Source organism: Zootoca vivipara, chromosome 14 (assembly GCF_963506605.1).
Source record: "Zootoca vivipara chromosome 14, rZooViv1.1, whole genome shotgun sequence".
In the NCBI taxonomy this organism is placed as follows: Eukaryota; Metazoa; Chordata; class Lepidosauria; order Squamata; family Lacertidae; genus Zootoca; species Zootoca vivipara.
In genome coordinates this window covers 5,656,619-5,683,663 of record NC_083289.1, presented here as the reverse complement: position 1 = coordinate 5,683,663, position 27,045 = coordinate 5,656,619, and the positions used below count along the sequence as shown (strand labels likewise).

The 27,045-nt window shown below is 46.8% G+C and overlaps 1 protein-coding gene across 11 annotated transcripts in view; it reads left to right on the top strand.

Annotated features, from left to right (window-relative positions):
- Window positions 1-26,408, top strand: part of HERC1 (HECT and RLD domain containing E3 ubiquitin protein ligase family member 1) — a 119,514-nt gene extending 93,106 nt beyond the window's left edge. For 8 of the 11 annotated variants that reach the window (XM_035130896.2, XM_035130891.2, XM_035130895.2 and 5 more), the window contains exons 60-78: window positions 538-711; window positions 1,599-1,892; window positions 2,810-2,875; window positions 3,935-4,060; window positions 5,686-5,824; window positions 6,414-6,595; window positions 7,502-7,657; window positions 8,386-8,508; window positions 9,635-9,737; window positions 10,845-11,014; window positions 11,519-11,657; window positions 12,044-12,213; window positions 12,901-13,091; window positions 13,338-13,503; window positions 14,809-14,885; window positions 15,974-16,226; window positions 16,527-16,679; window positions 23,623-23,928; window positions 25,780-26,408. In XM_035130896.2, the coding sequence (XP_034986787.1) occupies window positions 538-711; window positions 1,599-1,892; window positions 2,810-2,875; window positions 3,935-4,060; window positions 5,686-5,824; window positions 6,414-6,595; window positions 7,502-7,657; window positions 8,386-8,508; window positions 9,635-9,737; window positions 10,845-11,014; window positions 11,519-11,657; window positions 12,044-12,213; window positions 12,901-13,091; window positions 13,338-13,503; window positions 14,809-14,885; window positions 15,974-16,226; window positions 16,527-16,679; window positions 23,623-23,928; window positions 25,780-25,965 (3,174 nt within the window). In that variant the 3' untranslated portion in view covers window positions 25,966-26,408. The remainder of the gene's footprint in view (window positions 1-537; window positions 712-1,598; window positions 1,893-2,809; window positions 2,876-3,934; window positions 4,061-5,685; window positions 5,825-6,413; window positions 6,596-7,501; window positions 7,658-8,385; window positions 8,509-9,634; window positions 9,738-10,844; window positions 11,015-11,518; window positions 11,658-12,043; window positions 12,214-12,900; window positions 13,092-13,337; window positions 13,504-14,808; window positions 14,886-15,973; window positions 16,227-16,526; window positions 16,680-23,622; window positions 23,929-25,779) is intronic. The other 3 variants (XM_035130899.2, XM_035130894.2, XM_035130892.2) reach the window with 1 other exon arrangement.
- The last annotated feature ends 637 nt before the right edge of the window (window positions 26,409-27,045 follow it).

Here is a 27,045-nt window from a genome sequence, read left to right as displayed (position 1 = left end):
TAAATTTGCACATAATGAAGAATCTGGTTGTAGTGCTGCTGCTGCTGCTCCTCCAAAACACCTGCAGAGACTTGCTTTTTTCTTGCCTGACAAATAATGAAATTTGTAATTTCTGACCACTGGTGGAGCAAATACAATTGGAAATAATAACATAGTGATGAATGTTTTCTTCTAGTAGACGACTGTTTTCTGTATTGTTAACATAGTCTATATTAACAGATTATCAACACATTTGAGCATCATTATATTGCAATATATAATAATCTCCTTAATGGCAAGCACCAGAGGGGGAATCTGTGTCACCATTCACCCTCAATGTATTAAAAATAACAGATACATTAAAGAAGGGGGGGACAGGGAGGGGAATGCTTGCAATTAGCGACATAAAATCAGTGATGAAATACAAATAATTATAGCAAACAAAAACAGATGCATATCCAGCTTCTATTTGTTTGTAAAAGCTAAGCAAGCTGTTACAAAAAAGCTTGTGTTTTTCTCCTTTCTTTCCTGAATTGGACATATTTGAATTTTGTTCAGGATGTGTTGGTGGTGAGTTGCACATCAGAATGGATCTCTTCCAACCATATCCTTGCAACCTGTAGGACTGCTTTGAAACAACAGGGGATTCTTGGGTTAAACATGGCTCCTTGCATGAGGGCTTTCCTAGAGCGTCTTCCCATAATGCTTCAGGAACAGTATGCTTATGAAAAGGTAAGAGGAGGATTTGAATAAGGTGACATGTTAGTAATTCAAGAAAGCTGCAAAGTGCTGTTTAACTGTGCATAGTGCTTAACAACACATTTTTAACACAAGATGTGAGCAGAAATGCTTATCTTAACTTGCATGAAATAATATGTCCCACACACTTCTGGTTCTCCAGTATTTGTTTAAGAAATGAAAAGAGAGCCTCTGAAATTAATATTCCCTGGCATTGTCGGGATATGGGCAAAATATTTGTTTTGATTCTGTAAGAGTTTCATTAAGCTGATGGAAGTTAGATTGTGTGTACTGATGTAGGTTGATTGTATCAAGCCGTAAGATGTCATCTTATGACCATTTGAATCCTTTTCCTAAGATGATGATTAGAAAGAATTGAGGGAACATGGAGAGTGAGGGAACTTCATTATTGATGTGATATCAGTTGTGGCGTGTGTCCCCCCCAAAGAAGGCCTGATAATTCTTTGAACTAAGTCTGTGTTCATTGTTGGACTCGGAAATGAGAAGTGAGAACACAAAGATGTACTTAAAACTGGTTAAATGACCCCAGCAACCTTCACACAGTCAACTTTCAAATGAATATGTTGGTTGCATACAATGTAGTCCTAAGTTAAAGTCACAGAGCAATATAGCTGGCAAAATGTTCTCTGGCAAAACATAGTTGTGCTAGAGAAGGCACAAGCAGGTTGCTGGTGACTTTGTTACACAATGGATTGTACCATCTGTTGTGCAGTGAGTTTTTGCTAGTGGACAGTAGCTCCTAAAAATCAGAGGTGGTGGAGATGGCAGCAGCAGGAGAAAACCAAGGAGTGAGTGCCAGTTGGATTAGATTGACTAACCCACTCCATGACTTTGTAAATGTTGGCTTTCCTCTTTTATAGCCCCATGTAGTTTGTGGAGACCAGCTTGTTCATAGTCCATACATGCAGTGCTTAGCTTCGCTGGCCGTGGGGCTTCACCTGGATCAGCTCCTGTGCACCCCACCAGTCCCACCTCATCACCAGACCTGCCTCCCCGATCCTCTGACCTGGAACCCAACGGAGTGGGCCTGGTTGGAGTGCTTCTCAACGACAATTAAAGCTGCTGAGGCTCTGGCCAAAGGAGCCACTTTCCCGGAGTCTTTTACGGTCCCAGATCTGGAGCCTGTACCAGAGGATGAACTAGTGCTTCTTATGGTAAGATGTGCAAGTTGGTGGTGTGACAAAGCTTATAAATATCAGTGGAGCACTTGCCTGGGTAGGGCAGAGAGTGTTAGTACTGTTTCAGTGGCACCCAAACAGTAGCACACCTGCCTCCCCACTTACCCTTAGAATATATTTTCAGGGCAGTAGCACCCAAAACAACCCCAGCTTTGTGCCCTTTCACCATCATTGGGAATTTGTATATGAACTGTCTGGATCTGAAGGAAGGATGGGATCCTCCTGCTAATACTGTTCATTCATTCACTCACTCACTCACTCACTCACTCATTCTTCCTTTTCAGACACCCCTCTCTCCATTCCAGAGAACAAGTTATATAGCAGTGCTTCTCAAGCATTTGAAGTGGAATCCACCTGTAAACTTGCATAAACTTTTGGGATCCACTTGTAAGCTAATCCCACATTTACAAACCCAAAATTGGCTGGTTGATTGGCTTGCACCACAGTCAAGTCTAGCAGCTCTCTCAATGGCTACCTCAGCTAGCCCACCCATGCTCAACGTAAAATGCTGTGTGTGTGTGTGTGTGTGTGTGTGTGTGTGTGTGTGTGAGAGAGAGAGAGAGAGAGAGAGAGAGAGAGAGAGAGAGAGAGAGAGAGAGAGAGAGAGAGAGAGAGAGAGAGAGAGACTGGCTCAGTGAGTAGCATCTTTGACTGGAAATTCAAAAGTATTTGTGCATGCCCTGATGCTTTCCGTTCTTGCGGAGAAGGAAGCTCATAATTGTGCAGCTCATCCAGGAATATGTTGGGGCCTACTACAGTTTAAGAAGCACCATTTGGTAGGCTTTTGAAACATAAAGAAATTATTCCTCTGACAGAGAGAGAAGAACTGCCCTGGAAGGATGGAGAACAGCTTATGCTTTTAGCCTCAATATAATTAATTTCATGTTTTGTAGGATAACTGCAAATGGATCAATGGGATGGATGAGCAGATTATGTCCTGGGCGACATCACGACCTGAGGTTAGTATAGTGAATGGTGTGCTTAAAGCAGCCCAATGTGGTGATCCCTTTCTCTGATAGGCATCCATTTGAGGGTTAATGTCCTGTACTTTTCGAGGTGGGAACATGTGACCAGGTCATTTGACTGCAGTCTCCCTCTCTTGGCATCTCCTTTAGTTCAGTCCCTGCCTTCGCCCAAAGCAAGTGCTACTCCTCTCTTCATTTGTGCTCAGGTTGCTTTCCGCCTTTTCCCCTTTAGCTTCCATGTCCACCTCCCTCCCCCTATTGTATTTCTGTCTCTATCAAAAATAAATAGTTTGTTCTTTTTCTCCTCTGCCCCCTCCCCAGCATAAGTGAAATGGCTCTGACTGGCAGGCAGTCTAGTAAGCTTGTATGCCAAAAAAAAAACACAGTACATCAATGTCATTAATCAAAAGGCTTCCAAACAGCCTTCAGGTGCTGGAGCAGCTTTCTCTGAGTGTCCACTCCATGTCAAATCAAGCAGCTCCAGTTCAGTGTTCCTTATCAGAAGCAGATACGCCTGCCCCTACCACACCCTACCATTGCTGGGAGCGGGGTGCCATTTAGATTGATCCAAACATATGGCAAGGAACAATCCCACCAAGCAAAATAGACTCTTGCTGGAGCATGTTTTCCTGCTAGACTATGAAAAGATGACACCTCCATTGTCTTTGACAAAAAAACAAAAACAAACTTTGAACCGTCCAGCAAATGATATTGATATTGAATGATAGGGAAGCTTCTGAAAACCCTTTCTCAGCTTAGCCCTTGGCAGTCCTAAGTTGGCTTGCCCTGGGTCATGATCAGTATAAACTCACATCACCATGTTACTGCTGTTTTTTATGAAGGACTCTTTTGCTAATGCGGAAATCTTCTTATGCTCTAAGCTTGGCCACAGACTTAACTGAAGGAAGAACCAAGACAAGGAAACCATTCAACTCACCTAGTCACATGTCCCTACCTTGGGTGAATCACATCCATATGTCAACCAAGAAAGGTCATTCACAATAAGTAACCAGTAAAATCCATTCTGAAAATCTCTCTTACACTGATCCTCAGGACTGGCACCTTGGTGGAAAATGTGACGTGTACCTGTGGGGAGCCGGAAGGCATGGGCAGCTAGCAGAGGCTGGACGAAATGTCATGGTGCCTGTGTCAGCACCATCATTCTCACAAGCTCAACAGGTAAACCAGAAGCCTTTCCCTACCACTTTTGGGGGGAGAGTGGGAGGAGGCGTTATGTCTGCCTTTGCAGCGGTGCCTCGCTTTCCATAAATGGCTGGAGTGGCTGTCAGAGCATTTCACTTGTGGGGTGCCTCAGGGTTCTGTCCTCTCCCCCATGCTTTTTAACATCTACATGCAGCCGCTGGGAGAGATCATCAGGGGGTTTGGGCTGGGTGTTCACCAGTATGTGGATGATACCCAGCTCTACCTCTCTTTTAAATCAGAACCAGTGAAGGCGGTGAAGGTCCTGTGTGAGTGCTTGGAGGCGGTCGGAGGTTGGATGGCGGCTAACAGATTGAGGTTGAATCCTGACAAGACAGAAGTACTGTTCTTGGGGGATAGGAGGTGGGCAGGCGTGGAGGACTCCCTGGTCCTGAATGGGGTAACTGTGCCCCTGAAGGACCAGGTGCACAGCCTGGGAGTCATTTTGGACTCAGCTGTCCATGGAGGCGCAGGTCAATTCTGTGTCCAGGGCAGCTGTTTATCAGCTCCATCTGGTACGCAGGCTGAGACCCTACCTGCCCACAGACTGTCTCACCAGAGTAGTGCATGCTCTGGTTATCTCCCGCTTGGACTACTGTAATGCGCTCTACGTGGGGCTACCTTTGAAGGTGACCCGGAAACTACAATTAATCCAGAATGTGGCAGCTAGACTGGTGACTGGGAGTGGCCGCCGAGACCACATAACACCAGTCCTGAAAGACCTTCATTGGCTCCCAGTACGTTTCCGAGCACAATTCAAAGTGTTGGTGCTGACCTTTAAAGCCCTAAACGGCCTCGGTCCAGTATACCTGAAGGAGCGTCTCCTCCCCCATCGTTCTGCCCGGACACTGAGATCTAGCGCCGAGGGCCTTCTGGCGGTTCCCTCGCTACGAGAAGCCAAGTTACAGGGAACCAGGCAGAGGGCCTTCTCGGTAGTGGCACCCACCCTGTGGAATGCCCTCCCACCAGAGGTCAAAGAGAATAACAATTACCAGACCTTTAGAAGGCATCTTAAGGCAGCCCTGTTTAGGGAAGCTTTTAATGTTTGATGGATTTCTGTATTTTAATGTTTTGTTGGAAGCCGCCCAGAGTGGCTGGGGGAACCCGGCCAGATGGGCGGGGTATAAATAATATATTATTATTATTATTATTATTATTATTATTATTATTATTATTATTATTATTATCACAACAGCAGGAAAGTTATGCAAAGCAAAATAACCTCAAAGCATACAAGCCACCTTTTTCATAAACAAGGAAGCTAGAGACTAGGCTGTGCTGATGTCTAAGTCTGTAAGAGCCAATAAAAAGTTACTTGGGAGCACAATTCAGGTTTCTGAGAGTAGGCTTTAGTGCTGCCCTGTTCCCTCACATGTTTACAAGGTATGGCTATTATATCCTGCAACAGCAGCAGGGGGTTGGACTAGATGTGCTCCGAGGTCCTTTCCAATTATGATTTTAACCCTGCTTATGGTCAGTGTGTGAATTAGGAACAGACCAGCTTCCTGTCTTTGCGCTTGTACCTGTTTATTGGTGGATGGGATCTTTTTTGTTTTGTTTGTTTGTTTTAATTATGTATTTTACATTTGCCTTAATTGCATTAGGTCATTTGTGGCCAGAACTGTACGTTTGTGATTCAAGCTAATGGAACAGTCTTGGCTTGTGGAGAAGGAAGTTATGGTCGGTTGGGACAAGGGAACTCAGATGATCTTCACGTCCTCACTGTTATTTCAGCATTGCAAGGTAAGTAGGAAAAAATATATCAGTTGAATGTGGGACATAACCCATTATTCACTGATTTGATGAGACTGAGATGGTTTCACTTTTTGTTGGGACACCAGCATTTCATTTTGGGAGCTTGATGGGCAGCAATATGTCCTGGCATGATGTATAGGTTTATTTTAACAAAAATCATTGAGCACTTTTTGTCAGTTTCACAAATTTGACCAATCAGTTTTGTTTTGCTTCATGTTGGGATACCTTATGAAGCCTAATTGCTGATCTTTCTAAAATCTCTTCCCAAAGCAACAGATCAAGTAAGACTATGTATAATGCTGAAATAATAATAATCACTTTCTGAGGTGCTCAAAGCATTTTTCATGCACTTTACAACGTTAGGTGGTAGTCCCCTAATGTTACACAATAGGGAAAATGGGCTGGGGGGGGGCATGAATAGGCTCACAGTCCTAGCTGGGGCTGATAGGAGTTGCGGTGCAAAACATCAGAAGGGCAACAGGTTGCTGAATGCTGCTGTGCCTTATTTGGTCATTTGGCTCAACAAGCTACTTATGCTTTGGGATAATTCTGGCACTTTTTCCTTCTTGTGCTGTAGGTTTTGTTGTGACCCAGCTGGTGACATCTTGCGGATCTGATGGGCATTCCATGGCTTTGACAGAGAGTGGTGAAGTCTTCAGCTGGGGGGATGGAGATTATGGCAAACTGGGCCACGGAAACAGTGACCGGCAGCGCCGACCCAGACAGATAGAGGCTTTGCAAGGAGAAGAAGTAGTGCAGGTTTGAGGCAACAGTTATTTCTCCCTAGTTTTAAAGTAGATTAGATGTCGCCTCAACTCAGTTGCTCTTTTAGGCATTAATGGAGTCTTTAATCTGAATTCAGGCCCATTGGGTAATGAGTCAAGTTTTCCTTTTACCTGGTTGGGATAGAACTAGGTGTGTTATCCCTGCCACAGGCTGACAACTGAAAGCTGCACCCCCCTTCTCAATCTTCTCTCAGCAATTCTTTCCTTCTGTGTCCCCTTATTGTTTTCATGTTGGTGGCAGCCAGTAAGTGGGCTGAGACAGAGAAATGCACCATGTGATTATGTCAGAACATGGTAATCGTGCCTAAACATCAAACATACATCAAGCCTGATACATTGTAGTAAGGCGGAATATCTGCATGTAGAACATGTGCCCACACTCGCTGAGAGTGGAAACCACTTTGTTCCAATATGTTCATAAGCCACCTTATGCAAGTCCCATGCCAATGAACTACTGCCTCTCTCTCTCTCTCTCTCTCTCTCTCTCTCTCTCTCACACACACACACACACACACACACACACCAAAAAAAAAAACTATAGCAGATGGGCCAAAAGTTACAATGCAGTCCTGGAATTGAGAAATGTATCCATAAGATAGTGGGCAACACATTCTCCAAAGGTTTGAGTGAGTAAGTAGAGAAGACGTTTTCTAAATCTGAGAAAAGGCTTTACAGCTAAAGACAATGCGCGCCTTGGGTGAAGGCTACAAATCCATCACCTTCCTTTTCTTGAAGCCTTGAGGCCATGTGTCCTGTTGGAAATAACATATTCGTATACTGTTGCAGACCCTGTTTCTAAATATTTCTGCATATATTCATAAATAAAAAAGACATTCACCATAAGATCTTCTGATTCACTCTCCCCTCCCCTGTCCCCTAGATGTCCTGTGGCTTCAAGCATTCAGCTGTGGTGACTGCAGATGGCAAACTGTTTACCTTTGGAAATGGGGATTACGGCCGACTTGGATTAGGAAACACATCCAACAAGAAGCTTCCTGAAAGAGTGACAGCACTAGAAGGCTATCAGATAGGCGAGGTCAGGCGTCGATTTGCATTCATGTGTATAATTGCACTCTCAGATTGGGTCACAGTTCCACAGGTGCTTCTACTTTACAGGCTGGAATTTGAAGGAGGAAATTCCTGCCCAACTATGTTCCCATATTTTAATGTTAGGTAGTTCAAAGCACGTGTACAGGCAGCAACAATCCACTACTAGCCTACCCCCCCCCAAAAAAAACATCTACACATGTAGTAGCTCACCTTTCTACCTCCACCTTTGTGTACAAGGTGCTTTGAGATCAGAATATGGCCACCAGCACTCCCTGAAGGAATGTTGGTGTGTTTTGGTTGAGATACTTAGCTGCTCTGAGGATTCCAATATCTGTAGGGGCATCAGCATCAGCATTTGCCTAGCCTTTTAAAAATGCTGCTGTTTACACAGTGACTAGGTTGCAGAGCAACTGCCCTGGAGATTTTGAGGCAGCCCTCTACCATCCTGGGGGTAGGCCTTATGTGCCTGATGTCTTGAGGCATAGTCAGACCATTGATGTTGAATGGAGGCCCTCCCACATCCTCACTTTGGTGCCTGCTGCAGCTCATTTTCCCCTGGTTGTGGCATCATTACTACTCCTACTGAAAATAGGCTGAGGAAGAACCTGCTGCAGTGATATTCCTAAAATCTCTTCCCAAAGCAGCTGTTAGTTGAGACTTGTTGTTTTTGTTTTTGGTAGAAACCTAATTACAAGTTTAACTCTTCAATACTAGGTTGCCTGTGGGCTAAACCACACCATAGTAGTGTCCACAGATGGCTCAATGGTTTGGGCTTTTGGTGATGGTGACTACGGGAAGCTGGGCTTGGGAAACTCAACTGCAAAATCCTCACCACAGGTTAGCATCCTCTGTGTAATTCCTCCCATAATATCTCTAAAAGCATGTTCTGAATACACACCAATACTTTCTTTTTGTATGTCTTTTTGTTATAGCAATAGACTTGTTGATTTGCATTTACCTGTCTTGGATCTCAAAGTGGGATGTTCAAATGAGTAACCATCTGAGTGTCTGTATGTTGACCCAGAAGTCAATCCACTGAATAATGGCTTGCTTCTAAAGAAAACTCATTTAGGATTGTGTTGACAAAGCCAATTTAACAAACACAAGTACACAGTTAAAAGACATTTAGAGTAGTGATAAATTAATCTGCACATAAGAAAACAAAAACTAAAATACAGTGTTGGTTAACAGTAGTTTATATCTGCAACATCCATGAATTCTCACCCCAGAACCATAAAATCAAGTTCAGTATCTGAGACCTCGGTCTGCCATTGCAGAGTCATGCAAATCAGTGTATGCATCCCAGATTAAACATGCAAACCAAAACAAATACTGAAACTATATTGTTATTAAATTTATTACCCACCCTTCTCTAGCAGGTTCCAGGGTGAGTTGCAACAGTTTAGAATTCAGTATTTTAAACAATTAAAATATACCAGTTACAGGAACAGGGTGAATGGATCCTGAAAACACATATCTAAGGTATCAAAGGTCCGCATAAAAGCATCCATTGGCAGCTATACAGTGAAGGTGCTAGATGCACCTCTTAGGGAGCGAAACTCACACCCTAGAGTCTTCTCCCCCTGCTCATTTCAGGGGAGTGCAACCTTGTCCAGAACAGGGTCTCAAGACCTTGACCTTGGCACACATAATACCTCTGTCTTTTGAGCAATCAGCTTTTGTTTTAGTAGTTTTGAGATTAGGATAATGCAACTTAATTGCTTTTGCATGCAAAGCAGTGCTGTTTCCATTGGGCAGAAGGATATACTTGTACGATGCTGGAATTTTAAAATGAATTGAGATTGAATTGCAGTGTGCCCTGAAAGGTGGTTTATGAATATTGCAAAAAATAGATTAAATTTCAGTTTGAGTAGTACTGTTTGTCTGGTTTTTGTTTCGTTTTTTCATTGTGGATCTGTTATTAGAGTATGGCGGTAATTTACCTTTTAATCTTTTTTCATAGAAAGTAGATATTCTTTGTGGAATTGGAATAAAAAAGGTTGCCTGTGGGACCCAGTTTTCAGTTGCATTGACGAAAGACGGGCATGTCTATACGTTTGGGCAAGGTAAGCTTAGCTGGCGCTAATTCAATACTGCAAACTTTCCATGCACTTCAGAGCACCCATCCTCCCATAGCCCATCATTGATTGATTGATTGATTGATTGTACAGCCCTTCATCCAAGGATCACAGGGCTTACAAGTCACAGGGTAGTTTGCCTGGAAAGAGATGTTATGCCGTTGTAAGAAAGTGATTGTCAAAACTTCTCAAATGGATTTTAGCCTCAAAGTTAAACAATGTGTTGTGTGTTTTCAAGATAGAAGCAAAGGAATTGCCCTGCAATCTCTAGCTCATGGGTGGCAGCAGCATGCAGGTGATGGACAGGGTCAGAGCCACCCCACACTGTTTCTGTCACCTATTCCCTCCATCAGTATATGCACAAACACACAAAGATCCAATCCTCCTCTCCCTACCTCACCCACCCCTACGATAAAAAGGCCATGTGCTCCTTCAGCTCACGGCAAACCATTTTGCTGCTTGAGGGAAATGGCAATATGACCTACCCCCACCCCACATACAGAATCCCACATACACCCTGGCACTCATACATCAACAGTGGGAATGGGATATCCTCCTTCATTGTACCTGAGGGTAGCAGGCTGGCTGAGGGGGCTAAGAGAACGTTAGCTTGGGGGAGCCAGGGATGATTATGGGGGCTGCTGCCTCCCTTGACATCTATTGCTTGAGGCTGTGGTCTTGCTCTGCCTAATGGTAAGGCCAACCCTGATGCAACAGCATGGAGAAGACTGGGAGGCAAGGATGCATGTACCAGTTTGGAGTCCAAGCCTCTGAGTGCGGTGGCTAAAGCATCTTTCTGAGGGGCACTGCTGCTGTGGATTCTGTGATCAGTTTTATTTGCTTCCAAGCTTGCTTGCTGTTCCTTTCTCTTCTCTCTTTCTCTGGTGGTGGTCAGATGTGGAAGTTGCAGTGAGGTAGGAGAAACTTTGGGGGAAGCAGGGCAAGGATAGTGGGGTTGAGGAGAGGCCGCAAGCTGGATTGAAACACTTTCCAGGCTAGATCTGACCAGAGGCCCACAGTTCTCTCTTTATGCTTTCGCCCTTTGAAGTCCTTCTTGTTTCCTGTGACACACAACCAGATTTTGTACTGTTTCAGACCGGCTGATCGGCTTGCCAGAAGGGAGAGCCCGCAACCACAACCGTCCACAGCAAGTTCCAGCTTTGTCAGGAGTCTTCATTGAAGATGTTGCTGTTGGAGCAGAACACACTCTCGCTCTCTCTGCCTCTGGGGACGTCTATGCCTGGGGAAGCAACTCAGAAGGGCAGGTCTGTGGAAGGAGAAGGGTCTAATTTTGACCACCAAAAGCTTGCCTTTTCTGCCATTTGAATGAAAAGAGCAAAATACAGGCAACTCCCTATATGCACAGGGGTTGCATTCTGGGTCATTGTGTGCCCCAGTGCCGTTCCACTGCTGCCCCATTCCTCCCCCTTCGGAGGCTCAAAACTGCTCATGCACCAGCAGTCATGCACCAATTGAACATGCACAAAACAGTCTATGTTCAGTTAAACATTCTTTCATTTTAGATTACTGTCCCTACTTTATTCCCAAAACCTTTCTCCGTGGTGAGACTAAGGAAGGGTCCCAGGTATATGAGCCTTTGCTTCCTTCACCTTTCACCAAACACCAGGAGACACATTTATTTGAATGTAGCATCTCCCTGTCCACCTGTTCCCAGTCTAGAACTCCAATTGTGTATTTGACAGCTCTTCTACATGCATTAGAGGGCTACATAACTCCTCCTCCTCTCCAAATCTCTTCCTGGTTTCTAGCTTGGACTGGGCCATACCAACCACATCCGGGAGCCAACTCTGATTACCTTCTTGCAAGGGAAGAGCATCCGGCAGATTTCAGCTGGGCGATGCCACAGTGCCGCATGGACAGCTCCACCTGTTCCACCACGAGCTCCAGGTAAAGAAGGGTGCTGAGGCTGGGAGTGAACCCAACAGCCAAGAACTGGCCGTTTCCCTGCAGTGCCAATCCCAGGTTGGGGGCAAAGCAATATTTACATGAGTCCTGATTCTTCCATCTAAAATCCTTAAGACTTTTTATGCTGACAGAGGAGCAGGATGGGATAGCACCAGTTAGTGGTAATTTACACAACCAATATGATTTATGAACAATAATATTGTGTCCCATTTTGACAAAAAAGTGCTTTCATGCACTTTGTTGTCCTTTCCCCTTTGAAGATCCACCAGTGCCATTTTGTTGGCATCACAGGCCTGTCAGAAATGGTTGTATGTGCACAGGGCCTTTGAGGCTGCAGGATCACACCCTTCTCTTAATTCCGATGGCAGGTGTCTCAGTGCCTTTACAGCTTGGCTTGCCAGATGCCATCCCGCCTCAGTATGGGGCGCTGAAGGAAGTGAGCATCCACACCGTAAGGGCAAGACTGAGGCTGCTGTACCATTTCTCAGACCTCATGTATTCCTCCTGGAGGTTGCTGAATCTCAGTCCCAATAACCAGGTAACATTCCTTAATTTATAACCTTGTCACAGGTGCATTCTTAATCTTATAAAATCTCACTCCAATAAAACCTTAGTTACACTGCTTCATAATCTCTTGTGTATAGTAATCTTTTTAGCAGCTAGTCATCCCTCTCACCCCTCCCTAAAAGAACGAGCTAATCCATTCGGCAGCTTGCAAGCTCTGCTTGTGTGACTGTGGAGGTGCACAATTGTGTTGTCTCTTGCACCCCCTCAGCTCACATTATGAAAGCTCGTATAGGCAAACCTATGGAATGTGCCCTTAGGTGTCAAAGCCAAGTCTTGAAGTGTCCATATCTTTAAATGCTTTTGCTTAAATATATAAATGGAAAGCGAGGCAAACATACTTGGTACACTCTGACCATTAAAACATTGCTGATGAAGAATTGGCGAAACAGGGCCTTGTCCTGGGATTTTTTTCACTGGAATTAATTTGTATATGGCTCACTATCCTACTGGAATTGATTCCTATTTGAATTCGTCCTATCATTACATAAATAAAACCTTTTGAAGATTTACTTGAAATTCATCTTCCTCCTGGCCCGAGTTTTTGCAATTTACTGTTTATTTCTGGACTTCACCAGGGACTCCAGCCCTGCCCGCTGTTCTGAGGGAGGGAGGTTGGCAAGCAAGCACTGGGGCTGGAGAGTCTGTTGACCTCAAGTAGGTGGCCCTCCTTTTCTTACAGAGCAGCACATCCCATTACAATGCTGGGACATGGGGGATTGTTCAAGGACAACTGAGGCCGTTACTTGCACCAAGAGTTTACACCCTCCCCATGGTCCGCTCCATTGGAAAAACCATGGTTCAGGGGAAAAACTATGGGCCACAGATAACCGTCAAAAGGATCTCAACAAGGTCAGGCTGCATTTTTCTTTCTTTCTGGTGTTGTAGGAGAGACCCAGTCAGCATGTTACACTGTGCAAAACCATGGCTTAGTGCAACTGGGCAAATGTGTGGGTGCTCTCCCCTCTGGTCCTGCTGCTACACTACCCCAGCAAAGTCATGGTTTAGCTTAGCCTCATATCTGAATCAGTGCTTGTAGTTTGTTTTCCTCCAAGCAAGTTTGGTTGAAGTTAACGGATGTTTTCTTTTCCCCCAAAGAGGTCGGAAATGTAAGCCTATTTTTGTTCAAATCGCAAGGCAAGTTGTGAAGCTGAATGCATCGGATCTTCGCCTGCCCTCTCGTGCCTGGAAAGTGAAGTTAGTGGGGGAAGGGGCTGATGATGCAGGGGGCGTCTTCGATGACACAATTACTGAAATGTGCCAGGTATTTGATTTTAAATAGAGTTTTAAATTGTTTCAGTTTCTTCCTCAAAATCTTATCTCCTGTGCATGTGTCCTTAACCTGATGAAAGTTCTGAATAGAATGCCAGCCTGTTTTGGAATGGAAATGGGTTTGTCAAGTTGGAAGGTGATATTATAGTCCAGCATTTTTTTACTCATGGCAGGATTCTGAAATGTGTGAAGTGAGGGCATTCTGCAGGTCAACAAATCGGTAGTTTTATATAGCTATACAGATCTTTAAAAAAAGAGTGGCAGTCTATGATAAGAGGACCTTCCCTGGGACTGAAAGCAGCCAGGCTGAGATAATGTTGGCCAGTCAGGTAGCAGAAATGTGTCTCCCATGTCCTTGCATGTCACTCTGTGGCATCCCCATGAGGGGGCAGGTATGACTTGCTTCTCAGTGGAATCTGCTCTCCTCATAACCAGAGACACCCGCACTTATTCATATAAGGTGTTTCTGGAAACTCCAGAATCTCTGCAACTGGTCATTTGTGTAGAGGCTCCCTGCCATGTTTGTCTACCAGAAATTAGGTGACTGTTCAGCAGGGCTATGCACAAAGTCCCAGATCTGCCCTGTTACCCCCCTGGATCAAGCTGATTAGCTCAGGGCTACCTTGGGGGGCACCCACCCCAAATCTGTCCCTGAAAGGGGGCAGGCCAATGATTTTCAAAAGGATTTTAAACCCAATTTTAATGTACTTAAAATGGGGTTTTTAAAAGGTCAGGTGGGGTGCACCAACACCGTGTGTGATCCAATACTCCTATGGAAGAATCAATACTGTTAAAGGCAGCAAAGTGAGAGAGACAGAGATCTTACTTGGGGAGACCACACACACACACCCCACCCCCCGAGAAGTGTGCTTCTGCAGCTCTGGCTCACATCCATGAGAACTCCCTTGTTGGATTTTGCTCCTTGTAAATTATGGCTTGTTGTGGGTGCAGCAAGCATTTTCCCAGCCAGCAAAATACTTTGTGCTGAGACTATTGTGGACCTTAGTTACCTACTACCGTATTACTGCTCCACAGTTTCAGCATGCCATACATTAGCATGGAATTACAGTTTTATAATATTTTTTAAATGAAAATTAAGTCTGCTCCAAGAGTCAATTTAGAAACACTGAGACTGAGTTTCTCTAAATCAAATCACTACTAATTTTGTGCGTGTGAGGACTACAAAGACCCTTTTTCTTGTAGCTAGTATGGAAACATGTAGTTTTATATGCTTGGGCAGATTTGATAATGCTTTAAATGCTCTCACACTCTCCATCCCTCTTTCTTAATTTATAAGGAACTTGAAACTGGTGTGGTAGACCTCCTAATTCCTTCCCCAAACGCAACAGCTGAAGTCGGCTACAACAGAGATAGGTAAGTGGCAAGGTGTTCTCTTCTTTAAAGGCTGCTAGTCTCTGAATTCAAGGCAGGCCCTGTTGAAATGAGCGAGGCAAGTCCCTGTGATCTTAGTAAAATCACCTAAGTATTAAAGGGAGTAAAATGTTGGATGTTGGCTCTGGACTGTAAAAGGTAGGCAACTGGATGAAAGCCAGCTAATTGCAATCAGGATTCTGAACTTAATTGCCTGCGTTTGATCTGCAGCTACCCTCTAGTGATATATTTGCAGCCCATTGTCAGAGGACCCAGACTCTGAACAGCAGCTTGTAGATCAACCCCGTGCCATACAAAGCAGCTAGGTAAGCTGTTGGGCTAAAAGTTCATTTAAAATCTTTAAAAGGTGTTTGCATGAAAATTACTCCACCACTGAACCAGAAGAGACTGGGTTGTCTTAAACAAAACTAACCCTTATTCATAGAACATAATGAAGTAAAATGCCCCCAAAGGTTGCTCAATTTTGTATGTTCATGCTTGATCATTGGAGAAAATGCTTCTGCTCCACAGCAAAACCAAACTCCAATATGTTGGCTTCAAGGTGTGTAAGCTGGCCTTCTGAATCCTGCCATGCATTATTGGATCATTACTCCATTTCTGGGCTTGTAAGGCAAGGGTGTGAGTTGCTATCTGGACACGTATTGAGGCAGTCACATGATAAGCTCAACATGACAGAATCAAAGGACACAGTGACCTTTATGCCTATGGAATGGCATAAAAATATTGAAAATAAAATTAACTGACGTCAACTTCACCATGTTAAAAATTGTTGTTCATATTATTTTGTGCCAGATTTCAGGGTATATGCCACAAATGGCTTCAAAAAGAATTTGAACAAGTTTGTGTTTGGAGTTTTTACTGCAATGTATAAGATTCCCCCACCAGACAGTCTCAAGGATTTGAGTCGGTGGGCAAGCAGGTGCTGCATTTATGTCTTGGCACAAAACTGCAGTTAAGTGATGCAGAGCCCCTTGAGTCCTGTGGTAAACCCGCGAATCCTGACTCTTTGGGTAACCATTCTAGTGAAGCCTGTGTATTGACATCACTCCTATGCCTTGTATCTTTTCAAGGTTCCTCTTCAACCCTTCTGCCTGCTCAGATGAACACCTGATGCAGTTCAAGTTCCTGGGCATTCTTATGGGTGTGGCCATTCGTACCAAGAAGCCTTTAGATCTTCATTTGGCTCCCATGGTCTGGAAGCAATTGTGCTGTATCCCACTCACTCTGGAGGACTTGGAGGAGGTGGATCTTCTCTATGTGCAAACCCTCAACAGCATTCTTCACATTGAAGACAGTGGGATTACGGAAGAGAATTTCCATGAGGTAAGTTAAGCAGTAAGTCTCTGTCCCACTATTTCCACCTCCTGAAGTCAGCATGCTAGATGCTGCCATGCTTAGAACCAATGTGCAAGGCACACATGATCATGGCCCTGGAGTTGAAAGTCATATAAAGGGATACTTCGTTTGGGGGCACTTGTAGAGTGAGAAGTAAAAAGAATGCATTGTTGAAATCCAGGCTAAGGTGGAAACCAGGCCATGCGTAGTAGTGAAATGATAAATATGGACATTTTGGAAGGTCGGCCACAACTCCAGTGTTAAAGTCTTGTTTTTCTTTCCAATTAGATGATTCCTTTAGATTCATTTGTTGGCCAGAGTGCTGATGGAAAAATGGTTCCCATAATCCCTGGTGGGAACAGTATCCCACTTACTTTTTCAAACCGAAAGGAGTACGTGGAAAGGGCCATCGAGTACAGACTCCATGAAATAGACCGTCAGGTGAGAATCTCAGAAGTATTTATAAGGTTTTCATTTATTTCTATAGCTGTTTATAATTTTAAAAATTCCCATTTTGTGGCTGCTTTCTATTATGAAGACTTTTGTGTTGTCACTTTGCTGCATCCAAGAGTGTGTATGGACTGCCTTCACTTGAGTCTAGTGGCTTCAAAGGTTTGCCCTCTGAAAGTTTATAGTCAAATAGGCTGTCATATGGATGTGTGAGGGACAGGGGATATCGCGAAGTCCCTCCCCTCCTGAGTTCAAGCCCGTCCCCGAGCAAAGGGGAAAGCAGGGAGAGTTCCGATTCCAGTGGGGAAGCAGGAAGTCGTGTCCGAGGCTCAGGCAAGGTAGAGGAGCCAGGGTCCCAGGTGGGACAGGAAGGGGCAAGCAAGGGGGGAAGACCCATCCCTCCAACTCCAGAATTACGCAGGAAGAGGAGGGGCAAGAGGATGGGTCTGCCAAAGCTTTTGTGTTGGAGAAAGACGCGCCAAAAGCCATTAGGAGGTTCTGAAACCGACTGACAACATCGCTCCGTGTAAATAGCAATGACTTGAGCACTGTAAATACGCAGCACCAATAAAAGAATAAAATGCAGAGCTGCGTAGCGTCGTTACTCTGAAGTAGTCCACTCCGGCCACTGTGACAGCAACCTCCTAATCATTTTTGGGCTACTTCGGAGTTGCCGGGATGAGCGTGTCCGAGGCGGAGAAGTGGCGGCAGATCGCTGAGCAAGCCCAGCTAGAACTGCAACAGCTGTCGCTGCAGGCGCAGGGAGAATTGAAGGCAGCTAAAGAGGAGACTAAGAAGGTCCAGGACGACCGGCTACAACTTGCGGAACAGGTGAGAGAGCTCCAGGAAAAAGAGCAGCATTTAAGGGCGGTGGCGGTAGACCTCCAAAACAAGCTGGATGCAGAGAAAAACAAGGCGGGAGGGGCTCCCCAAGTCCAAGTGCTGCCAGGAAGGAGAGCAGGGACCCTTGTAAGCAAGTTCAATGGAGACCCGAAGGAGTTTCAGGGCTTTGAGACTGAGATCGTGTATGCTCTTGAGCTGCACCAGAATGAGTTCCCCGATGATGAGCACAGAGTAGCGTTTATTGTGGAACATCTCACCGGAGCAGCCAGGGAGTGGCTAAGACCATTAATCGCAACCAAGAATCCTTGCATGAAAAATGTCCAACAATTTCTAGAAGGTTTGAGGACGATGTATTCGTCCGATAGTCATTTGGACCTGACTAAGGAGGAACTGCATAATTTACGCCAAGGAAATATGACAGTTCGCGCATATTGGGCGAAATTCACCATGCTGGTGCACAGACTGGGGTGGGTTTTGGATTCGCCTCCCATGCAAGCTGCGTTTTACTTGGGTTTGAGCGAGGAGGTGAAGGATGAACTCTCGAGAGGTCCAAAGCCCAGTACTATGGATCAGCTGAGCAAAGCAGCTCTGGCGGTGGGGGTGAGGCAGGAATCCCGGTGGAACGACAAGCAAGCGACGCGCGCAAAGCGGGCTTGGTTCCCACGGTCGCAGGAGAAGCCACTCCCTCAACAACCCTTTCAGGCCACGCCTGGAGCCAGCCAGGACCAGGAGCCCATGCAGATTGATAGCGCGCGCGCGCGGGCTTTTCAAACCCCAGCGGCGCCAAGACGCAAGGAGGGAAGGGGCGGGAATTGCTTTCTCTGCAACTCACCCCAGCATCTCGTCAGAGACTGCCCACATCGCAGGGAGTGGCAAGGAAAGGCGGGAACGGTGGTGCCCTCCCCCACTGACGCAGCACCACAGCAGGGAAACGGGAAAGCCTGGCTGCAGGAGACAAGGGGCAGCAGCCAGGCACAGTCAGCAGACAACAGCCCCAGCCCGCCCACCCGCACAGAGAGGTGCAGAGCCAGCCCACCCCTCCCAGAGCAGGAGTGGTTCTAGAAGTGACGCTAACGCTCCCAAATGGCTATCCCCTGACGGTCCTCGCCTTAATTGACAGTGGGGCGTCCGCCAACTTCTTCTCGAGAAGCTTTGCAGAAGAGCACCAAATCCAGCTTTTGCAGTTGGATTTTCCTCTGCACGTAGCAACCATTGACGGCAGGGAGCTGCTGGGAGGGGCCATCACACATCAAACCCCCCCCATGAGAATGACGGTGGGAAGGCACTCAGAGACACTGGCGTTCAACGTCACCACCATCTCAGACCCCCCCATCGTCTTGGGCATGAGCTGGCTGGCGCGCCACGACCCCTCCATCAGTTGGCACCAGAGGTGCATCACGTTTGGGTCAGACTTTTGTCTGGAACATTGCATGCAGCACCAACCAGGGGAGGGGCCTCCGATAGCCACGGTGGCCACCATGCATATCAAAGGGGGTGAGGCAATACCCAAGCAGTACTGGGACCTGCAGGAGGTCTTCAGCGAAGCGGAGTCCGACCACCTACCCCCGCACAGGCCTTTTGACTGCCAGATCAACCTGGTGCCAGGGGCGACGATACCCCCAGCCAAGCTGTACGCCATGTCAGACCAGGAGCTGGAGGATCTGCGCGCTTTCATCGACAAGAACCTCAAGCGGGGGTTCATAAGGGAAAGCAAGGCAGCAGGGGGCAGCCCGGTCTTCTGGGTGGACAAGAAAGACACGCAACAGCGCCGTCTTGTGGTGGACTTTAGACGGCTGAATTCGGTGACAGAGCCCGTGGCTTTCCCCATGCCCAGAGTGGATGATCTCCTGACAGCGGCACGCAGGGGCAAGATTTTCACCAAGCTGGACCTAAGGGGGGCGTACAACTTGATCAGGATCCGGGAAGGAGATGAATGGAAAACCACGATGTTCACGCCTCTGGGCTCTTTTGAATATCTGGTGATGCCCTTCGGTTTGCAAGGGGGCTCAGCATGCTTCCAGGCCTTCATGCACCACGTCCTGGGGTCCCTCCTCTTCAGGAAATGCTTGGTCTTCCTAGATGACATCCTTATCTACTCGAATGACCCAGTGCAGCATGTGAAAGATGTCAGAGAGGTGTTGCAACGCCTGAAGGAGCACCACCTGTATGTGAAGCTGGAGAAGTGCAAGTTTCACACCAAAGAGGTGGACTTCCTGGGCTACAAGCTGTCAGACAAGGGGCTGGCGATGGACAAGGACAAGGTGCAGGCCATCCTGGACTGGCACAGCCCCAGGACGCGCAAAGATGCCCAACGCCTACTAGGCTTCGCTAACTTCTACAGGAAGTTCATCAAGAACTTCTCTCGCGTTACGGCTCCCATCACGGACTGCCTGAGAGGCAAGCAGAAGTTCAAGTGGACACCAGAGGCGCAAGCAGCGTTCGAAAGCCTCAAGAGAGTGTTCGCCTCAGACCAAAACCTGTTCCATGTGGTGCAGGACGCGCCCCTACGCATTGAGACAGATGCTTCTGAAAAAGCTGTGGGCGCAATTTTGTTGCAACTGGACGCCAACAGGGAGTGGAGACCCTGTGCCTTCTTCTCCAGGAAGCTGACACAGCCTGAACGCAACTACACAGTGTTTGATAGGGAACTTCTTGCGATCTACGCTGCGTTCCAGCACTGGCGACACTTCCTGGTGGGCGCGAAGCACCCCATCCAGGTGTGCACAGACCACAAGAACCTGGAGTTCTGGAGAACTGCCAGGGTGCTCAACCAGCGGCAGATACGGTGGGCAGAGTTCTTCTCGAACTTCAACTTCTCCATCCACTACATCCCGGGGGAGCAGAATGTCAGGGCGGATGCCCTCTCCCGCAAGCCAGAGTACATGGAGGAGGAGGCGCCACCAGCCCCAAGGCACATTTTCCCCCCGTCGGCATGGTCCTGCGGAGCAGCTGTGGTGAGCGAGGCAGAACTCACAGCACTGACGGCAGCGGATGAATTTGCCAACCGCATCTTCAGAGAACTGAGAGGGGGGAGGGAGCAGGCAAAAGACTTTGCAGAACGCAGAGGGCTGCTTTTCTACAAGGGTGCGCTGTACCTACCCACCACCCAGCTTCGACGTACGGTCCTCAAGCAGATGCACGACAACCCTACAGCGGGGCATTTTGGAAGGGACAAAACCGCTCACCTAGTCATGAGACACTTCTGGTGGCCAGGGGTGCGGGAAGATGTTCGAGACTATGTAAGGGGCTGTACCACCTGCCAGCGGGCGAAGGTGGTCAGAGCAGCGCCACCAGGGTTGCTGGAGCCCTTAGCCACACCACACAGGCCGTGGGAAGTGGTGTCCATGGACTTCATCACAGATCTGCCTTCGTCCAGGGGTAAGACTGCAGTGTTGGTGGTGGTGGACCTTATGTCCAAAATGTGTCACTTTATACCGTGTGCCAGGGCAGTCTCGGCAGAAGAGACAGCCAAACTGTTTGTTGATCACATTTTCAGACTGCATGGATTACCTTTAAGGGTTATTTCGGATCGTGGCCGCCAATTTGTTTCCAGGTTCTGGCGGCGGCTCATGAACCTCCTGCAGGTGGAGGTCAGCTTGTCGACGGCTAGACACCCGCAGACCAACGGACAAGCGGAGAGGGTCAACGCCATTCTGCAGCAGTACCTGAGATGCTACGTCAGCCAGCGGCAAACGGACTGGGTGGATCGCTTGCCACTAGCAGAATTTGCCTACAACAATGCAGTGCACGTCTCCACAGGGGTGTCGCCCTTTAAGGCCAATTACGGGCGCGACCTCAGATCTTTCCCAGAGAGGGAGAGGGAGGAGGAGGAGGAGGAGGGCCCACAGGCTGAGGATTGGGCAGAGGAACTGGAGACGGTGCACCAGCAGCTCAGAGAACACTTGGAGAGGGCCAAGGAAGCGTACAAAAAGGGGGCAGATCGCCACAGGCGACAAGGGGAGGTCATCAGGGTGGGGGACAAGGTGTGGTTGTCCTCGGAGGGCCTTCCCACCAGAGGGAGGTGCAAAAAGCTGGCACCCAAAAGGCTGGGCCCCTTCACGGTCACGCAACAGGTAAACCCGGTGGCATACAGGCTGGCACTGCCAGAGGACATGAGGGTGCATCCAGTGTTTCATAGATCGCTGCTGTCGCCGTACAGGGAAAGCAGCAGGCTCCGAGACAGCGAACAAAACCCCGAGGGAGGGGGGGAGAGGGAAGGCAGGGAGCAACTCAATGAGGCCACGGCCATCCTGGATTCAAGGTGGGGGGTGGGGGGACTGGAGTACCTCATGGCATGGGAGGATGCTCCACCGTCCCAGAATGAATGGGTCCCAGCCACTCAGATACAGGAGGAATTCTTGGTGGAAGAATTTCACGCCCTCTTTCCCCACAGACCCAAGCCCTGGCACATGGAAAGGGAGGGGGAGGAGGAGGAGGCACGGGAGAGCAGCTCACCATGGCGCTGGGAAGCGGAGTTTGAGGAACCAGAGGATGAGGTATGGGTGTCACCGAGATCCACCCAGTCAGAGGAAGGAGCAGATTGGCAGAACGTTTTTACCCCCACCAGCTCTGACGCCACGGACTTTTTGGGATTCCCGTCCGCCCAGGCGGAAGGGGGGGGCTCGCAGGACTGGGGGGAGGTATTCACACCAACGGGCTCGGAGAGCACTGAGTTCTTAGGCTTCCAGTCGTCACCGACACATGGGGGGGGCCTGGGGAGGGGTGAAGGAGAGCTTGGGAGGGGGGTGGATGTGAGGGACAGGGGATATCGCGAAGTCCCTCCCCTCCTGAGTTCAAGCCCGTCCCCGAGCAAAGGGGAAAGCAGGGAGAGTTCCGATTCCAGTGGGGAAGCAGGAAGTCGTGTCCGAGGCTCAGGCAAGGTAGAGGAGCCAGGGTCCCAGGTGGGACAGGAAGGGGCAAGCAAGGGGGGAAGACCCATCCCTCCAACTCCAGAATTACGCAGGAAGAGGAGGGGCAAGAGGATGGGTCTGCCAAAGCTTTTGTGTTGGAGAAAGACGCGCCAAAAGCCATTAGGAGGTTCTGAAACCGACTGACAACATCGCTCCGTGTAAATAGCAATGACTTGAGCACTGTAAATACGCAGCACCAATAAAAGAATAAAATGCAGAGCTGCGTAGCGTCGTTACTCTGAAGTAGTCCACTCCGGCCACTGTGACAGGATGCATCTAAAATACAGTTTTGAAACATATTTTTAAATGATAGAGTGGAGAAAGAGATTTAGCAAGATACCTCAGAGTTAGTCCAATCTGTATTGCTGGAGTATGCAAGCTCTTAAGTTCCACACCGAGACTAGTTCTTCCTGTCAATGAACTCTGTGAAGCTCAAAATCAGGCTTCCTCAACCTCAGCCCTCCAGATGTTTTTGGCCTACAACTCGCATGATCCCTAGCTAGCAGGGCCAATGGTCAGGGATGCTGGGAATTGTAGTCTCAAAACATCTGGAGGGCCAAGGTTGAGGAAGCCTGCTCAAAAGCATACTATATGAAATTAACAACAACCACACACTATACTACTTCATTAATGTTACTTGAGCCAACCAACAGTGTTTTTAGTCTATGATTGCAAGAATATAGTTCTCTCTTAGGGAAGTACTTCATAAAACCTGCTTCTTGCCAAACACATGCGGAACTCAGTGCATATCCTTTTTTGGAATATCACTTGATCATTGACAGTATATCTAGTGTTGCTGTTTTCTCAAGTGGCATGCTCAAGGCAGCTTACAACTTGAAATACATAGCTACAACATAAGTCATAAACAAATAAATATTAAAAAATAGACAACCAAACTGAACAATTTGCACACAAATCAAATAAAGATCTAAAATAAATACAAAAAATCCCAAAAGCTAGAACAGCAACAAAAAAAGGGGGGGACCTTTTAACAACACTGCAGTAGTTGCACAGAAGGTCACACCATTTCTGGCCAGCATTCCCTTTTTGAAGATTTATTTTAGTTACGTGAGCTACCAGCTACCCATCCCAAAAAGTGTTTTCACTGACTGTACTTTGGATTGTGTAGTTGCAAAGTAGAGATCTGTGTGCCGCTACTGAACTCCATCTCTGGGCTGCAGGTGGCTGCAGTGCGAGAAGGGATGTCGTGGATCGTTCCAGTCCCATTACTTTCTCTTCTGACTGCTAAGCAGTTGGAGCAGATGGTCTGCGGAATGCCAGAAATTTCTGTGGAAGTTCTGAAGAAGGTTGTACGGTACAGGGAAGTTGATGAGCAGCACCAGCTGGTACAGTGGTTCTGGCACACCCTGGAAGAGTTTTCGAATGAGGAGCGTGTCCTTTTCATGAGGTTTGTGTCAGGAAGATCTCGTCTGCCAGCTAACACAGCGGATATCTCTCAGCGTTTCCAAATAATGAAGGTCGATCGGGTAAGGTGCCACTTTTCTTCCTCTTTATTGCTGTCCTGCCTCAGTCTGGCAACAGAAAGCTAGTAATCACTGGACACTGAAACTTTTGAACAAGTAATACTGAAACTGAAGGTAAAGGGACCCCTGACCATTAGGTCCAGTCGTGACCAACTCTGGGGTTGCGGCGCTCATCTCGCGTTATTGGCCGAGGGAGCCGGCATACAGCTTCCAGGTCATGTGGCCAGCATGACTAAGCCGCTTCTGGTGAACCAGAGCAGCACATGGAAACGCCGTTTACCTTCCCGCTTGGAGCGGTACCTATTTATTTACTTGCACTTTGAAGTGCTTTCAAACTGCTAGGTTGGCAGGAGCTGGGACTGAGCAATGGGAACTCACCCCGTTGTGGGGATTCGAACCGCCGACATGATCGGCAAGCTCTAGGCTCTGTGGTTTAACCCACAGCGCCATCTGTGTCCCAAAACTGAAGGTAGCCTAACAGATTTGGCTGAACTGACTTAGAATGTTTATATAAATGCTAATCTTGAACTGACAATGCCTGTGCAGGGGAGTAGATGAAGAACTTCCTCTAGATTAGGGTTAGGGAACCTGCGGTCCTTCGGATGTTGTCTGTCTCCATCATCCCTAGCTACTGGCCATACTGACTGCGGCTGCTGGGAACTGGAGTCCAGCAACATTTGGGAGGCCCTCACAGGTTTCCTCCTCCATGCTGCAGATGAAGGCATTCAAATCTTGCTTGAAACAAGGCTCCCTTGGGTAAAACCAGTTGTGGTGAAGCACAACTAGATGCAGCAACGTGTCAAACTTAGCTGTTCAAAGGATTAATAAAGTTGCCCAGCCAAGGAATGGGGCAGCAAACACCAGCCCACAAGGAAGGTTGGACTTGGAGTGCTTTTTTTAAAGTGACAGTGCCCCTATTGGTTCCATTGGGATCTTTCCCTCCTGTGTTGTGTTTGTGGAACTGCTGGGGAGGTGAGATGTGTGGTGTTGGTGAAAGGCCTCTGATGGGGATCTACAGGAGAATGTGGGGTGGGGGGGAGTCATCCTATCACAATGACAGCTAGGTTTGTTTTTTAAAAAACACCCTTCTCTTCTATCCTGTATAGGATGGATATTGATCTCTCCATAAAATAGAAAGTGATCTGTAGAAGCTGGGCTGTAGGTATCTCTCTTAGGGTGTATTGCAGAGGTAGTACAAATCAGTTGCCAGTTGGGAAATCCCACACTCAACATCCTCCCCCCACTATGAGTTTCAGGCTGGCTCGTAGTATCTTGGTCCCAACACACTCCTCTGCCAGCTTCCGTCCTCCAGTATGTATTGCAAAGTGAGGGAGTTGGGAGGAAAGGATGTGAGGCAGATACCTGCCTGAGCTGTCCCTGCATTGCCAATGCAAACTCTGAGAAGGATGGTTTTTAGAAGGGAACACTGGATTCAGATGAATCTTCAGCAGAAGAATCCCAAACTTTGGGATTGTTCAAGGGACGGTATTTTCCCCCTTCAATATCAATATTAACAACAATAACAATACCATTAACACCAGGAAGAATAAAAATATTGGGTCCCCAAAGTTTCTGTCAGCAGTGGAGGATCCAAGTATGGTAGTCTTCATTGCACAGAACTGGAAACACAGTATTATCTGCTATTTCCTCTCACCTTGCCACTAGTTAAAATTGGGAAAGAGGGACCTTGGAGCAAAGAGGACTCCTCAAGGAGCCTGCCTGGCTGGGCCTTTCTGACTCTTAAGAGGGTTCTATTTTTAAAAAAAGCCTACAAGTGTGTGAACAGACCCAGCCCACCCCTAAAGTGTGTGACTTCCTTTTCTGCTTAACAGTCTTCTGCCTTTCTCTCCACAGCCTTACGACAGCTTGCCTACCTCACAGACTTGTTTCTTTCAACTGAGGCTCCCACCCTATTCCAGTCAGCTAATCATGGCCGAGCGTTTGCGCTATGCAATCAACAATTGCAGGTCTATAGATATGGACAATTACATGCTGTCCCGAAATGTGGACAACGCTGAGGGCTCAGACACAGATTATTAACTCTGTGGACAAAAATCATCTGCCTTTTTCGCCCATGTCAGAGTTCAATGTTGACACCATTTTATGGTAACAATAGATGTTTTAGGAACATAAACAGCTGCCACCTTTTTAGTTACTCTAAATGTAACAAAACTTAGATGTGTTTATTTTTTGTGACTGTAAACAAAAAAAAATGCAAAAAGTGAGATCAGTAAGGGTTTTCTCCCCCTCCTCCCATATTTTTGTTCACTTTTGATAAGTTTGCATGGAGCCTTTCTGGTGCATTTTTGTTGGGAATGGTACATTTTGTAAACCCTCCCAGTGAACATGAAGAGTTGTACATTGTGTATAATTGTTCATTAGAAATGACAGTTTTACATGAATATTCATATATTTATTTTTGTTTTAATTTGAAATGCCTGTCCAGGGTTCCTTATGCAGAGAAAATAAAGCAAATTCAAGAACTGAATTGTGGTTTTGTCAATATTTGACATGGTGCTGACCCAGAACTGTGGCTTGCCATTTGGGTCTCCAATTTGTCATAAGAAGTCTTTAAAAACTAATATTCCACAATATATTAAGTTCCTTAAATGAGGTTGGACAGCTGAAACCGGGATGGAGGCTTCTGTAATCTGGCACATGAAACTACAGTACTTCCAATGAGAGCTGAAACATCAAAAAAGGACATGTGCTTTGTTCACTCACTTTTGTCTATGGCTCAACATTTAGTCTTAATTGTGCAGCTGTGGAAGTAATGCTACTTTTTGTTACAGTCCCAGAGGAGTAGTAATCTGAGAGGTTTTTCAAAGAAAGGTAGTATAAAAGTAAATAGAAGTGAAGAATTGCAGTTAATAGATTTACATAATTTACACTAAAATACATGGTATAGTTTAAGCCATTGTAAGGTAGCAATTTCCTGTGTCAGTTTTTGAGGTATTTTTGAGATCCCAGTAAATAAAGCAGCTGTGACCCAACTCACACCAGCCCTAGTAATGGTCAGAGAAGAGCTTGGTGTCAAACAGCTGGAAGGACCCAGATGTTCACCACCACTGCCCAAATGGGAGGAAAAAATGCATTCTCACAACATCAAGAGCAGGTTCT